Source organism: Rhinolophus hipposideros (assembly GCF_964194185.1).
Source record: "Rhinolophus hipposideros genome assembly, chromosome: 20".
NCBI lineage: Eukaryota > Metazoa > Chordata > Mammalia > Chiroptera > Rhinolophidae > Rhinolophus > Rhinolophus hipposideros.
In genome coordinates this window covers 3,801,829-3,816,241 of record NC_138066.1, presented here as the reverse complement: position 1 = coordinate 3,816,241, position 14,413 = coordinate 3,801,829, and the positions used below count along the sequence as shown (strand labels likewise).

The following is a 14,413-nucleotide window of genomic DNA, read 5'->3' as shown; positions in this document are numbered from 1 at the left end:
GCTGGTAAGCCAGGTCAGTGAGAGAGGAAATCCAAATAGGTGTGAGCCTTGTTTATAGATTTAGCTATTGTTCTGCTTATATCCTTACACTGGTTGTTCATTTTTCTTAGGAAAAAGGTTTGCGTTTTGTTTTTATTTTTTGAGGTGACCCACATTCACCCTCTACCTACCACTCCAGACTCAACTTGGGTCACTCAGCCCACCAAGTCTCCCACACTGGCTTCTGCAAGTGTGCACATCAGACCACCTGCATCAGAATTATCTGAGATGCTTGTTTAAAATGCAGGTCTCTAGGCCCCAACCAGACCCACTGAATTATGCTCTCTGATCATGAGGGGGTCTTTTTAACACACACACACACACACACATAAGGCAGTTCTTAAGAACTCTGAAGTTTGAAATCCACTGTTTCTGCTAGACCACCCTGACCTTCTAATGTCTTGAATGTGCTGAATCTCCTTCCACCCGAATTAGCTCTCTATTGCTACGTAACAAATTACTCCAAAATAGAGGAGCTTAAAGCAACAAACACTTATCTCAGAGTTTCTAGTAGGAGCCTTTGCTAGGTAGTTCTGGCTCAAAATCTCTCATGAGATTTCACAGGTGTTGGCCTGGGCCATAGTCTTCTGAAGGGACCAGAGAATCTGTTTTCAAACTCACTGTCGCTCCTGGCAGAGGATTCAGCCCTTGTCACATGGGGCCTTCCACGGGGCTCTTTACGTGACATGGCAGCTCATTCCCCCAGAGCAAGTGATCTGAGGCAGAGAGTGGGCCCCCAAGACTAAAGTCACAGTCTTTTTATAACCTAGTCTTGGAGATGAAATATCATCACTTCTCCCATATTCTACTCATCAGAAGTAGGTCAGTAAGATCAGCCCAATGCTCAAGAGGAAGGAAATCAAGCTCCACTTCTTGAAGGGAGGAGTATCAAAGAATTTGCGGATATTCTTAAAAAGACTACTCCACCTCAACACCTCACCAATGCAGTTTTTTATAAGTGAAATCTCCCACCTTGCCACCACACACACAGACACACACACACACACACACACACACACACACACGCCATGCTAAATACTACTTGCTCTTCAAGTGTCAATCACTTCCTACCAGAGCTACCCTGTATGGTCACAGGGAGATGGTCCAATCACACAGCTCCAGGTGGTGCTATCCTTCGGTCATCATGGTAGATCTGTGTTTATTAAGGTAAGTTTTCAGCAGGTGACTGAAAATATGAGACGCCTGTATTCTCAGATATCTGTCCCAACTGGCAGGTAAGAGCCATCTCAGGGACGCCATAGCTCCGCCTTGCATGGTCCACTGCCAGTCCTGGACTCACAGCAGAGCTGTCAGCACGCTCACACCCCGCCCAGGCCTTCAGCCTATATCCAACATGCTGGCTTGAGCTCCAGGATGTGTGATAGTTTCCAGACAGTTGGCAGCACTGATAAGTGTGAGTTCTAGATCTAATCAGGGCAGAATCCCATGGCTATTTGTCAGGCACATCTGTCGTGAGGTGGGTGGCTGCACCATGCCTTCGTTGGAGGAGCCATGAGCTGCCAACTCCAGGGTGATCCAGAACAGGTACTGTGGAATGGGCGGGGCCCACATAAGCCTGCGTGCAGAGGCCACGCTGTCTGGTGAGAAAGGCTGAAGCCTTGCAGTCAGGTGTCATTTCTCTGCTGGTGTCAGCTTGGGACATTCTCTTAACCTGGGTCTTCCTCATCTCAGAGTCCAAGGCATTAAGTAAGTCAAGGGAACACATTGATTCGTACACTCCATATAAATATAGGCATTATTACACCAAACCAAACCTGAGGGCAAGTTAGGGAGAAAGTCACTCTAGAGCTCTAAGACTTTGCTGAAATCAAATCAGTAAATATTGATTACCATGGAGTGTTACCCAGCTATTTAAAAGAGTGAGTTAGATCTCTACCTTTTGGCTTCACTGATAGCCATGTATTGTTAAGTGAGAAAGGCAAAAGAAATGTATTTTGTAAGATCTCATATTAGTAAAAACAATGATATTTTGTTAAAGAAAATACTTATTTAGCCATTTATACCTGTAAGGCCATGGCTGTCATGTTACATTACTCCAGGGAGTTTTGTTTCCATTATAGTCTATGTGGAATTGTGTCCTTACTCTATCACTCTGAGCTTGTGCAGTTCTCAGCATGTGCAACTATACAAGGAACCCTATGACACTGCAGAGAGCTAGAGGATATAAAAGAAGGGTGAGGTAGTCACTACCTCTGCTTTGTTTCATAATTAGCCTGTTTTGAGGTCACTTGAGCACCAAGACCTCTGATCATCTTGGTGGAGCATTCTAGAAGCCAGAACTTTCCCACCACCAGGCACATAGGTTTCTCAAGAGCGTACAGGAAAAGAAGCTCAAATATGGGCTCCCATACTATACTTGTACATCACAGCTGACTGACCTCAGTTTCCTCAGGACCAGGCCTTACAAGCAGCTGACACTGAAGGAAGTGAGCATGAGAAGGGGAGGGGAGGAGACCCTCAGAAACGACATCAAGACCCACGGCAGCAACAGTTGTAATAAGGAAAAATTGGATCCAACCTGAATATCCATCAGGAGAGGGATGGATAAATGAATTCTGGCACCTCCCAGCAATCCAAAAGTAAGGAGGCAATTTATACGCATCTACAGGGAAGATGTTAAGTGAAAAAAAGCAAGTTTCAAAATATGTATCCCATTAAAAATAATTGTGTGTATTATGATATGTATGTATTCTGTGTATATATACATTAAATATATCTGTATTGGCACGGGGGAAGAAAAAGGTCTGAGAGGGTATCTGCCAAACTGTAAATACGGTTACATCCTGGGGTAGATGTCAGGGGCCGGGAATGAGGAGAGGGGATGGGGATTCCAGGATTTACCCTAGGTGCTCAATAGAATCAGGATCTGAAAGGTGTTGAAGTCACAAAAACTGACCTTTGGCCAAGGGTTCTTAACATTTTTTTAAATAACATACATAGGACTAAAAAAGGAAGCCAAAAAAATTGAAACTAAATAATCAAAGTATTTTACAACAGATGTATGCTAAGTGTACTGTGGGTTGCATTAACGCATTAAATAACCACACGTAGCAGCTAGTTTAATGACTAGCAGAATTTCAAAGAAACAATGAGCATACACAATATTTCAAGATATGCACAACCATCATGTGGTATGAAAATACCTGTAATGTCCACTGGTCACAAAGTCATGAGTACTATAAACACTTCACTGAAGGAAATGCTAAAATTCAGTGAGAAGTCAGTGAAAACAAAGATGTAAATTTTTTTACCATCCAAGTTCAGGGATTCCTGAATTCTATTTGTGGACTCCTTGAAGGTCCATGGAACTCAGGTGAGGAATGTTGATGATTGCTGTGTTCTAGAAAGTCAGCCATCGTCTCTTGATTACGTCCTCCTTTTCTTCTGAGAGGAACCACTTTAGAGAGTTTGTTTATTTGTGCAGATGTAGGGGTTCTTGGGATGCCAAGAATCAGTGAAATAACCAAAAGCAGAGGCCTCGGGTGGCGATATTAAATATTCTGTTAGCTGATCTAAAAGAGGTTTTTGCTTTCCAGCTTTATTGACACATAATTGACATATAACATTGTGTAAGTTCAAGGTATTGACTGGGTACATTTATGAATTACAAATGATCGCCACCATAACGTTAGCAAACATCTCCATTCTGTCACATAATAACTATTTCTTGTTTGTGGTGAGAATGTTTAAGATTTGTTCTCTTAGCAATTTTAACGTATGTTATACAGCATTATTAGCTATAATAATCATGCTGGAACATTAGATCCCAAAACATGTTAATCTGATAGCTGGAAGTTTGTAGCTTTGACCAACATCTCCCCATTTCCCCCAACATCCCCAGAGACCCCGGTAGCCACCACTCTGCTCTATGTTTCTCTGAGTTTGGCTTGCTCAGATTCCACATTTAAGTGATATTATACAGTGTTTGTGTTTCTCTGTCTGACTTATAAAATTGACCCTTCACTGAGACTGTGCCTTTACTGGTTTAAAAAATAATTTTTCAATAAATAAAGGCTGCACTTTCATAAATTTGTTCAGTGGTGGTGTGATACTGATGGAATTGCAGATGGAGGAGGTGACGTTGAAGGTGGTGGCGGTGATCATGGTGGCGATCATGGTGATAATGATGCAGTTGCAGATAGAGATGGTGGTGGTGGTGGTGAGTGTGTTCTGTCCAAGAGCTACACACTCCTGGACATCAGGAGCCATAATCTCCCCCACATTCTGGCAATGGGACCTTAAAGAGGACTATCTTTGCTCTGGTGAACTTTCTTGAAACCCTAATTACACAATGTCTGTTGAGTATTGTGATTGTCTTTGCTGGGCCAGGAGAACTAAACTCCATCTTGTGGCAGTGACAATTTTTCCTTGTAATGAAGAAAAGAGAGAGGCAGGGGAAAGGCAGAGGAGACTCTAATATCTCCAGGATTAAGGGGGAATTGGACCTGGATTCTGAATTAATGGAGATGCACTGAGATCCATGTTGGAGGTGGAGCTGGCCTTCACCAGGGAACAGAATTCAGAGTTAGGCTTGTGGACCTCCCAAAGTAGCCACTTCTGATAGCAATTGTAATTTACACTGTCGTGCTTCTGCTATCCCCAAGCCTTGAGGTCAGACGTGTGGACTGTCACAACCTGGGCAGAGCTGTGGTTTGGGAAGCTTCAGGGGGACCCAATGGCTAGGTTCAGGAGAAGTGAGGCAGCACTGACCTGAGACCTTGAAGCAACTGCTTTTGGAGTAAGACGGATGGCCAGGGTGACAGGTGGCCATGAAAATGGTTTTGTGAAATATGCAATTATTCCTCAGAGCTTTCCAGAAAGTACCTGGGAACTTCACATCATTCTTATGATAGAGGCTCAGCCTCTTCATATCTCAGCATTAAAGAGACGTGCTTCTCCTACAGTTTGTGTGGTCAGGGTCATCTTGGTCACTCATACTTCAGGGAGGCTGAGTCACTTAAAACAAGTATCCTTTAATTTTGCAATGACAGAAAAACAAATATCAATGAAGACGAAAATAAAGGGAAGGAGGAAAAGAGGGAGAATGGAGGGATGGTGAGAAGGAGGAGATCTATGGATACAACCAAACGGAGGAAGGAAATGGAGGTAGGACAATGTCAAGCCGGGGGAACCATGGAACAGCACAGTGCTTTCTCCCAGGCTGAAATGCACCCCCTGCCCCAGTCTACAAAAACCTGGCAAGGCTGGCAGGAAGCAGGGACTGTCCATCATAGAGAAGACATGGAAAACCAGAACTTGGTTTTGCTCTGGAGACCTGGGCAAGTTGAACTGAGGCTCAGTGGGCTAGGGGCAGATGCTGAAGGCTTGGACTTGGCCCTGGCCTAAGGTCTGCTTGGAACAGTAAAGGGGGCTCGTGGTCTCTTTGAAGCAGCCCAGCCCAGTCCTCCAGGAGAGAAAGGCAGGCAGAGAGTCAGTGGCCTGCAACAATCAGTGGACAAATGTGGGCAATGCCTCTGTATTGTTGCAAGGGGTCCATAGAGAGGCCCTGCCCTAAAACATGTCTGAGCTAGCTGACAGCTCCATGGTGCTACAAAAAAACAAATATGAAAGCCCAGGCCAAGCGTAAACTGAAAGCAGCTTTGCAAAGTTTCAAAAACTCACCAGGAGACTAAAATTCAACTTGGCCAAAAATTCACCATGACCTCACTCCTTTTTATGAGCAGCTGTCCTGACATTAATCCTGCCTCCTTCCATAATCCCTTTTTCATGAGACTGGAGAGAACCTGTCATGAGCCTAAAGGAAATATGCTCTCACAGAACCCTGTGCTTCTTTGTAATGTGCATCACAACTGCAACTGAAAACACGACTGTCTGATGTCTGCACTGCCAGCTAGAAACCTGAGTGTGTCTGCCATGTTCACGGCTGGGCCCCCTGGCACAGTGCTAGGCACAAGCAAGCACTCAGCGCATATTTGTCAGGTGTCCAGCAGCATGGCTGCAAACATGGGAGGGAGAGAACAAGTTAAGTCTGGGAAATTGACCCTTCTGGTACAGGGCACACAAAAAAACTTAATCAACTAGGAATCTCATCAACTAGACGTAGATTGGTCCTTTACAGTAACAGAAGAACTAGGTGTTAAGTGGTTGTTTTTTTTTTTATTAGTTTCAGGTGTACAAAACAATGCAATAGTTAGACATTTCACCCCTCACAAAGTGATGTTTTAAGAGACTCTTCTTTCTATCCCTCCAGTATCCTCTAAGGAAAGGCACAGCAAAGGTATCTACTGATCCTTTAGGACTAGGAGGGACTTTATAATAAAGCTGCCTGCTCAGTGCCTCACACTTCCTACAAAACCTGACAAAGTGGTTTTACCAGCCCCTGGACACGATGAAAGAACCACCTCTTCCCAATCCATTTTGTTTGGGGGGGGTTAGGACTTAACCATTGTAAATGAGCTGCTCAATAAATAGCGAAGCACCAACTATGCACCAGGTCATGGGCAGGGCTTTGGGAATACCACAGCGAACATGACTGACCCTGCCCAGGTCTGTGGCACTTCCAGCTCACTGTCCTTGCTCTGCGGGTCCAGCAGCACATGGGAAATTGGCTCTGTGTAACTGTGCCCCACAAGGAGAGACTTCTGATAAAGACATTTCACCACAGAAGGGGCATAGCTGAACCTGAAGGTCAGCAGCCACAGGCTGAACACATCTGCCCCACTTGAGGCTACACCAGCAGGGGTGCCACTGATGAAACCGAGGCGGAGGAGGAGGAGGGCACATGGCTACAGGGAAAGCAGCCTGGACTTGGAGTTGAGAGCCTGGATTCCAGTCCCAAAGGGGCTCACTTATTTCAGTGTTGGCTGGTCAATTAGGTAAGCAAGGATATATGCCTGTGGGCAGTAAAATCGACATGGATGACCTCAAACATGTAAAAGTGTGGGCAGAGGGCCTGTGGCACTCAGAGTGAGCTTCCTTCCAGCTGCAACTTTCTCTGGGACTAACTTTGCTCTCCACAAAATTCTCTCCAACGGCAGACACACAGAAATGGTTCCACAGAGGCGGATTTCTAACTTGCCTGAAATGTTGTGGCTTCTCACATCCCTTTTTTTACCAAAAATAATGGAATGTTCTAGGCAGGTGAACAATTGAATCTATAGAGTAAGTGAATTGGTGCCATGAGTCTTGCTGGGCACTCAGCAGTATAAGTTTCCTAGAAAGACCTCAGGAGAGATGGGAGTTTTTATTAGCCCTAGAATATAGAGCCTAGGAGAAGAGACAGAGGTCTCTATACTAAGTCCAATGTCTTTTTCATGACAGTGTTTATCCTGCCTGGCCCCATGTAGAAATTGGATCATGGTCAGGATCAAGGTATAGAATATAGGGTGGCAGTGGGCCCCACCTAAACTTGAGGTGTTCCTGAATCCCGTTGGCCCTGCTTGCTCCACCCTCACTCCCAAAGCCCCAGAGGCAGCCCATATACATGCTCAGTGCGAGGGACAGGCCTGGCCCAACCATGCTCTACAGGTTTAGGATGTGGGATTTCCAAGTATCTGATAACTAGCTGAGGCTTTGGGTCCCTGGGAGGCGATGGGGGCGAGGGAGGGAGGAGTGAAGGAGGAAAAGCAAGAATTTCCTGATTACCCCAGTCCAGGCCCTGAGGACATCAGCTCAGTAAATCTCAGGTCCCTGTTTACTTCCCTCCCTAGTCTCCCGTTCTATCTTATCTGGCACTGATAAAGTGCCGGCTTTGAAAATGTGCCCTTCGCTCGATAAGGGTGGGGATTCCTAAAAGCTTCTCGGAAGGAATGACTCAGCCACGGATGAAAGGAGCCACATTGCCCAGATGTGGACATTGGCTTGTGCACATCTCCCAAAGCACTTCTACGGACTTTTTATCACCTCTGCGACACACGAGTGGCACTACTGGGCTGGGGTTCCTGCTCCTGGTTTTCTGTCCCCATGGACACACCTTAAGTCCCCAGTTGGGACTCCTGTGTGGTATTGCCTGCTCCTTAAGACAGCTCAGCTACTTCTGAGGACCCCATCAAAACCCAAGGGTCAAAATCCCCACCTCAAGATATACATGTTAACCTCCCTGCCCTAAAAAAAAAAAAAAAAAAAAAATTAAGGGGTTTGTAAGGCATTCATGATTTCTACATGAGGACCTGGGCCAACAAAAGGAAGAACTGGGTTTGCTGAACATGCTGTGCTCGTCAATTGTGCTGCTAACAAAATCCACAGCTCTTGCAGGCCCCTCCGTGTGGTCCTACGCCAGCTTCCCATTCCGGGCAGCTCGCAGGCCACCCCAAGCATCTGGCTCGCACACCTGTACCAGGGCCTTTGTTTATGCAGTAACCCTCTTGAAGACTTTCCTGCAGCCTCTTATCTGTCAAGCAGCTGAATCTCCTCCAATACGTGCTCCCACACCATGGCTGGGCAGTGACAGAATGTGAAACTATCTGCTGTCCCAATAGCCCCACCAGAGCGAAAATGGCCAGCAGGCTCAGTCACGTTGCTGAGGTTAAACATCAACTGTTTAAACACCAATCGCGGAATTCGCAAATGGGTAAACACCATACAGTCCGCGGGAACCAGAGAATTTGTTCAAAAGCAGCTACTCAGTATGTGTCAGAATGGGGCCTTCGTAACAGAGCAACACAGCAGGCCAATAAAATACATATTCTGGTGTTTCATAAACCTACTACAGCAGGGAGACTAATAGAAACAACTCTCCTGCCAAACAGAAAATTCCAGATGGTGAGGAGATAAATAAGAAGAGGCTGTGGAACATCAGAGAAAGCTAGTTCCCTCTTAGAAATGGAAGTTCAATATGTTTCGAGTAACCTGAGACACCCGAGGCCCCTCCAACTTGAATAGGCAGATGAGGTTACATTAGGAATAATCCATGTTCCATTCCGTGCCCCACCTGCTCGTGTTGGATGGACTTCAGGCCCTGGAAGGGCTCCACGCCTGTTCTGGGAGCACCAGGGATGTCTCTCAGCTTCTCATGAACAAAGCTGGTCCCACCAAGTATCCACTGGGCTCTACCAGACCTGGTTTCTGCTTGTCCACACTCAGAGCACTGGGCCCCTGCATGCTGGTACGTTGTAAAATCAAGGAGGAGCTCTCTTCCCAACTTTTCATATGTACTCCAGGGCCTTCCAGAATTTTAGCAAAAGAGTTCTTTAAGAAAGTGGATCATGGGTCCCCACCACCACGGAGCTCAAGGTAGTCTGAATCAGGAGAGAAAGCTAAGCAACAGACACGATAGGGTACTCAGGATCACCCTTTTTCTCCCCATGATCAAGTCTTAATTACTGGTTCCTGTTGGTTTTGTCCATCTGCTTCTTCCCTGGGAGAACGATTTCCCAGCAGCCCCCTCAGTGCTCATGCGAATGTGGCCAGACTTGTGAACCCCAGCTTGGGCTTGAACAGAGTCCTCCATTTCAAAAGGAATTACTCTTCTTCCTTCTTAAAATTGCCCCAGGAGGCAATGCATCTGGACTGCAGTCACAGATGCAAGCAATTCTCATCACAATATAAGGTGCTAATGAGGTCCTTGGCTCCTGCTTGCCTTGTTATAATGGACTGAGACTTAATCTAAACAATGCTATTTATAAAAACCTTTATTTAAATTTAGAAAGTACATACTTTCATAAAAGCTATTAAGCACCTAGAAAAAGTATTTTTTTAAAAATGGTGTGACCGCTCTGCCCTCAGAGCAATAATGCCAAATCCCTAGAAATTCTAACACTCAAAGAGGCTCTATAATCTATAGCTTCCCAAATCCACTCTGGCTATAAAATCCCATAAAAGGATAGAAGAGATAAAAATTTTTGTTGGAGAAATTTATCATCTGCCTCCATGTCTATAAATGCTCCCTGAACACAAAATACAGTTATTCAGATTCACTGAAAACCACCTATACTTTTTCAAGAATTTATTCTGGCCAATAGCTGAGAACCCAGCAATGGGTCTGGGGTTCCTCATCTGTGCAGCTGTCTCAACACAATGCACAGCAGCCAGACTTGAATACAAAAGTTTCCACGACACACTGGGATGGAGAGAATGCATTTGTAGGGCAAATACAATTTTCTCAAATGGTATTTATAGCAAATACCACATTGCACCCTCTAAGTCTCTGTGAGGGAAGCAGGATGGATATTAACTGCTTCAGAAATCCAAACAAAGAAACTCAGGTGAGATCAAAGAAAAGAAAAATGACCAATGGAACTATGCTTAGAAGATAAACCCCAAATCTGAGACCAGCAGGGTATGCCCATCATAACAAGATCCCCTTATGGCTAAACACAAAGTCTGTTTGCTTTGAGACTGAGTTGAGGTTAGTGTTCCTTGCTTTGGGGCCAATTAGGAAGAGCTCAGAGAATGAGTGGACCAGTTCTAGCTGTGATCTGACATATAATAACTGGGGTCCAGCCAGGAATTTCTCCTCTACCAACTCCACCCCACAAGGTAAGACTTAAAGAAGTATTAGGGGAGAAAAATCCTTCATTTCTCAGCAGGAGACACCTAGGTCCCTACTGCCACTTTGTAAAACCTCCAAAGCAAAAACATCTCAATACGAGGTTCAGATGCCAAGAGGAACAGCAAGGTGGGATCCCTGGGAACCCTACCATGCTGCTTATTAAGCTAGTTTTCTCTTGGCTTCAAGTCCATCCTTTTATTCTATACTTTGAGATGCTGGGCTTGGGATTCTGCAGACCACATTCCTGCTTTCCACCCTGATTGGCTCTGCCCATGGGGTGCTAGAGGGAGCCTACCAGGCTGGAGGAGGAGGAAGGAACTTCCTGGTTTGCTTCCTGCTTATTTCTGTTGACTTCCTATCCCTGTCTCTTTCCCCTCGCAACGCTTCTTGTTCACTCAGGCAGTGTCAGTTCCTTCCAGAAGCATTAGAGTCCAATTTTTGGTTTTCCCAAAACTCACAGAACCAACCTCAACCAAAACAGCTTCCCCTCCTCAGGGGCAGGGGTACCATCCCCACAGGGGCTCTCCTCTGAGCTCATAGACACCAGCCCCAGCTGAGGAACATCCTCACTCCCCCACCACAGAAATCTGACCTTCAGCCCACATGCCCCTTCTCCAAGGGTCTCACTTTCAGTAAGTCCAATATCTTCCCTTTGTTCCCCCAGCCTTGGAGGTGATAACTGCTTCCTGAGGGCTACCTCCATTGATAGCTTCATGTTCTCTTCCTGCCTTTGCAGTTACCTGGTTAATAATTCTTTATATTAAATTATCTCTGGTAATATAACTGGTATGACGTCTGTCTCCTGCCTGGACCCGGACTAGTTAGGTCCTTAGCATCTACGGTGGGAACTAGAGCCTGGGGCTTCCCAGCCCCATCTGATCCAGGTGCTGGAGGGGATGTATCCACCCACCCACAGTCCAAATTCTGATCTGGTTTATCTCAGCCAACCTCTACACGAGCAGGGGAAAGTTCATATTTAAAGGACATAGTGAAATGTGTGGCAAATGGAGCTTAATTGCTGGACAATCTCAGAGGATAGCTGCAGAGACTCCTTGCAAAACATTCGAATGTTTTTCTTTGCTGGGCAGAAGTGAGCTGTATGGAAGCATCCTCATTATAGGTTTTCGAGAGAAGATGATCTTGTTATAGTTTGCGGTGGGACATTCTCTGGAATCCGTATACAAGTGTACAGGCTCTGGGAAAACAGTGTGCCCTGGGGCCAGCACAGAGAAAGTATCCCACACTGATAACGTGGGCTCCGTGTCCTCGAACACCATGTTGCTGGATGTCTTGGATGACTTTCTCCTTCTCAGCTGGATGACGCTGGAAGACTTGTTCTGCCTCAGTGTCCGTCCACGTTCCTCAAGAGCTTTCATGCATTCCAGTTCTCTAGCTTTGCTTTTCTCAATGAGTCTTCTCACCATCGGGGAGGTATATGTGACATAGGCTGACCAAGGGTCATGTTTTTCAAGCAGTTTCAAGGGAAGCCCAATGTTTTCTGTGAGTTCTACCAGCAAAGAGAAATTAGGCAATTTAGAGGTTCTCTTCAGACAATAATTCAATTCTTCAAAGAATTGGAGGGTATTGGAAATACATTCTGAATTTCTCCCCCTCATGCATAATACCCTTCCCGTCCCTTGAGTTCAGTGGGAATAAAATCCAATCCAAAGTTGGGAGACAGAATGACATGCCATAGAGTTTATCAATTAAAGAACAGCATGATAGTAAAGAGTGGGAAACTTGGAGTCGAGCAGGCTTGGTTTCAGATCTTTGTATAACATCAAAGTTTAGCTCTGAGCTTCTATTTTTTCACCAATAAAAAATGGTTACCATAAGCCTATTGTAAGGACTAAATAAAGTAGCATATTTTAAGGGGTTGGAACAGTATAGCTTAGGGCTTGAATGAATGGGCTCTGCACTTAGACTGAGTTCAAATTCCTTCTCTACTAGCCCTTGCGAACCTTGAGCAAGTGTCTTAACCCTTCTGGGTAAAATGGTGATTAGAGTAAGATCAACTTAATAGGGCTTTCTTGTGGATTAAGGGAAATAATTTATTTAAAGAGTCTAGTACAGTCTCTGGCACATAGTAATCAGTAAATGGTAACTATGAAAATTTTGGCTATGTCTCCTGACCTGCATTATTTTATCTCATCCTTGTTGCACCTTAGAATGAATATTATCCCCATTTAACAGAGGATGAGACTGAGGCTGACCAGGTGGCACAACTAGCAAACGGTGGGTTTGGACTCAAGTCCAATGGGCTCCAAAATTCCTAAACTTTTCATTGTAGCCACTGGCCAGAAGTTTTAGGTGTTTGGGGGTGAGGGGGCTTTACTAGAAATTCAACCCATTAGTTTACCAAGCAGCCTTATTCGTTTGTAGATACGAAATCAAGGGCAGGTCAGTCCTTCCTTCTTCCCTTTGAAACGTCACTCCATTAGTGGGAAAATGCCTCAAAATTACTCTCCTGCAGCTTTTACCTTCCCCTGTTTTCTCAAGTGGTGCGTACTTCCCTCAATTTCATATTTCTTTGGCCACTTCAGTAGGAGTTTGGGAGGCAGCGGAATTAAAAGGTTTCTCTTGCCACCTCCAACCTGAATTCAGTAAAAAGCATTCTAAATGGGTATAATCAAGAGACAGTGCAGATCATACAGTTATTCCCAGGCTGCCTCATGGGCGTTCAGGAGCTTGAGCTCATCTGGGGACAAATCTGTCAGGAAAGAACATGTTGCAACGGTATCACTCTGCCCGAGGAAAGCAAGATGTGTGATACAACGTCTCCCTAGAAAATGTGCCTCAAATCTCCCAGGCACAGACTAGACTGTTCATCCTTGTCTCCTCAGAACAAATGCAGAATTCACAGATCTCACAGGTTAGGGCATTTGCTTATCTCTGGCAGAGGTGAAACTAAAACTGTGTAAAACTATCTAGGGCAAAATGAGCAGCAACCTTCTTCCACCTCCCTAACACACTATATTCTCTCTCCCAGTGTAACATGAGTGGCCACTCCAGCGCCTCACCTCTTTGTCTCCCCACCCTACCTCCCAAAATCCTCCAACTTTAGCCAACCCCACAGCAGAAGCTCCCACTGTTAACATCCCACACCCTACCTTCGTCTATCTTCATCTGTCTTGCATCAGTCCTCTTGTTCATTTTTAGAGGGTTCTTCACATCATAGATCCAAGTACCTTTGGAAAAATACGCTCGTTAGCCAGAGCCACAGCAGTGACCTGAGAAGAAAGTGATCAGCAGCGACCCTGGCATCCCAAGGGAAAGGTTTCTGCATGATCCTGCCCTCAGAGATGAGGACACACCTCCCATGGAAAGGAAAGAGTCTGGGTGAGCCCAGCACAGGAGATCATGTCAGTCTCTAGGCCTTCTGCTTTCTGGTCTTCGAGCTTTCAAGGACTGATTTCTGGGCACCCTGGGTGCTGTGTGGAGGTTCGACCATGGAAAAAGTGAAGAAAGATAGGTCCCCACTTCCCAACCATGCCATCTTCTCTCCCAGAGCCCATGTGTGGTCATGTTACTGAAAGTGAGTCTAGTTCCTGCCCTCCGGGTTGTGCTTCTTAAGCCTGGCACTGGTTGAGATGGGTAGCTGCCAGGAGTTAACTTCAGGACCCCAGGCACAGGCTGACATAGGGAAGTCTTCATGCTCTACATGGCCTTGTATGCAGGCAATTTGATGGGCGCAGTGGTCTCGTGGCTCTTGAACTTAGGGGTACCTGTCCCTGGAGGCCTTGCTATAATTCAGACTGCTGGGCCCCACCTCCATAACTGCTGGTTCAGCAGCCAGTGTTCTAAAGCAAAGGTGGGGAGGGAAACACAGAAGATTTGTAAGGTTTTATTATTAACTACCTAGTGTAGTGATGGGAAAGAGATTCAGGAGAACTTTTCAGTTCC

The 14,413-nt window shown here is 45.5% G+C and overlaps 1 protein-coding gene across 1 annotated transcript; it reads right to left on the bottom strand.

The window, feature by feature from the left end:
* Nucleotides 1-11,538: 11,538 nt before the first annotated feature.
* On the bottom strand, nt 11,539-13,663 carry CDRT4 (CMT1A duplicated region transcript 4; the record flags this gene model as incomplete). The annotated part of the gene is made up of 2 exons (XM_081028067.1): nt 11,539-12,017; nt 13,621-13,663. 2 exons carry the CDS (start codon nt 13,661-13,663, stop codon nt 11,539-11,541), a joined length of 522 nt encoding a protein of 173 aa, XP_080884193.1.
* Nucleotides 13,664-14,413: the final 750 nt, after the last annotated feature.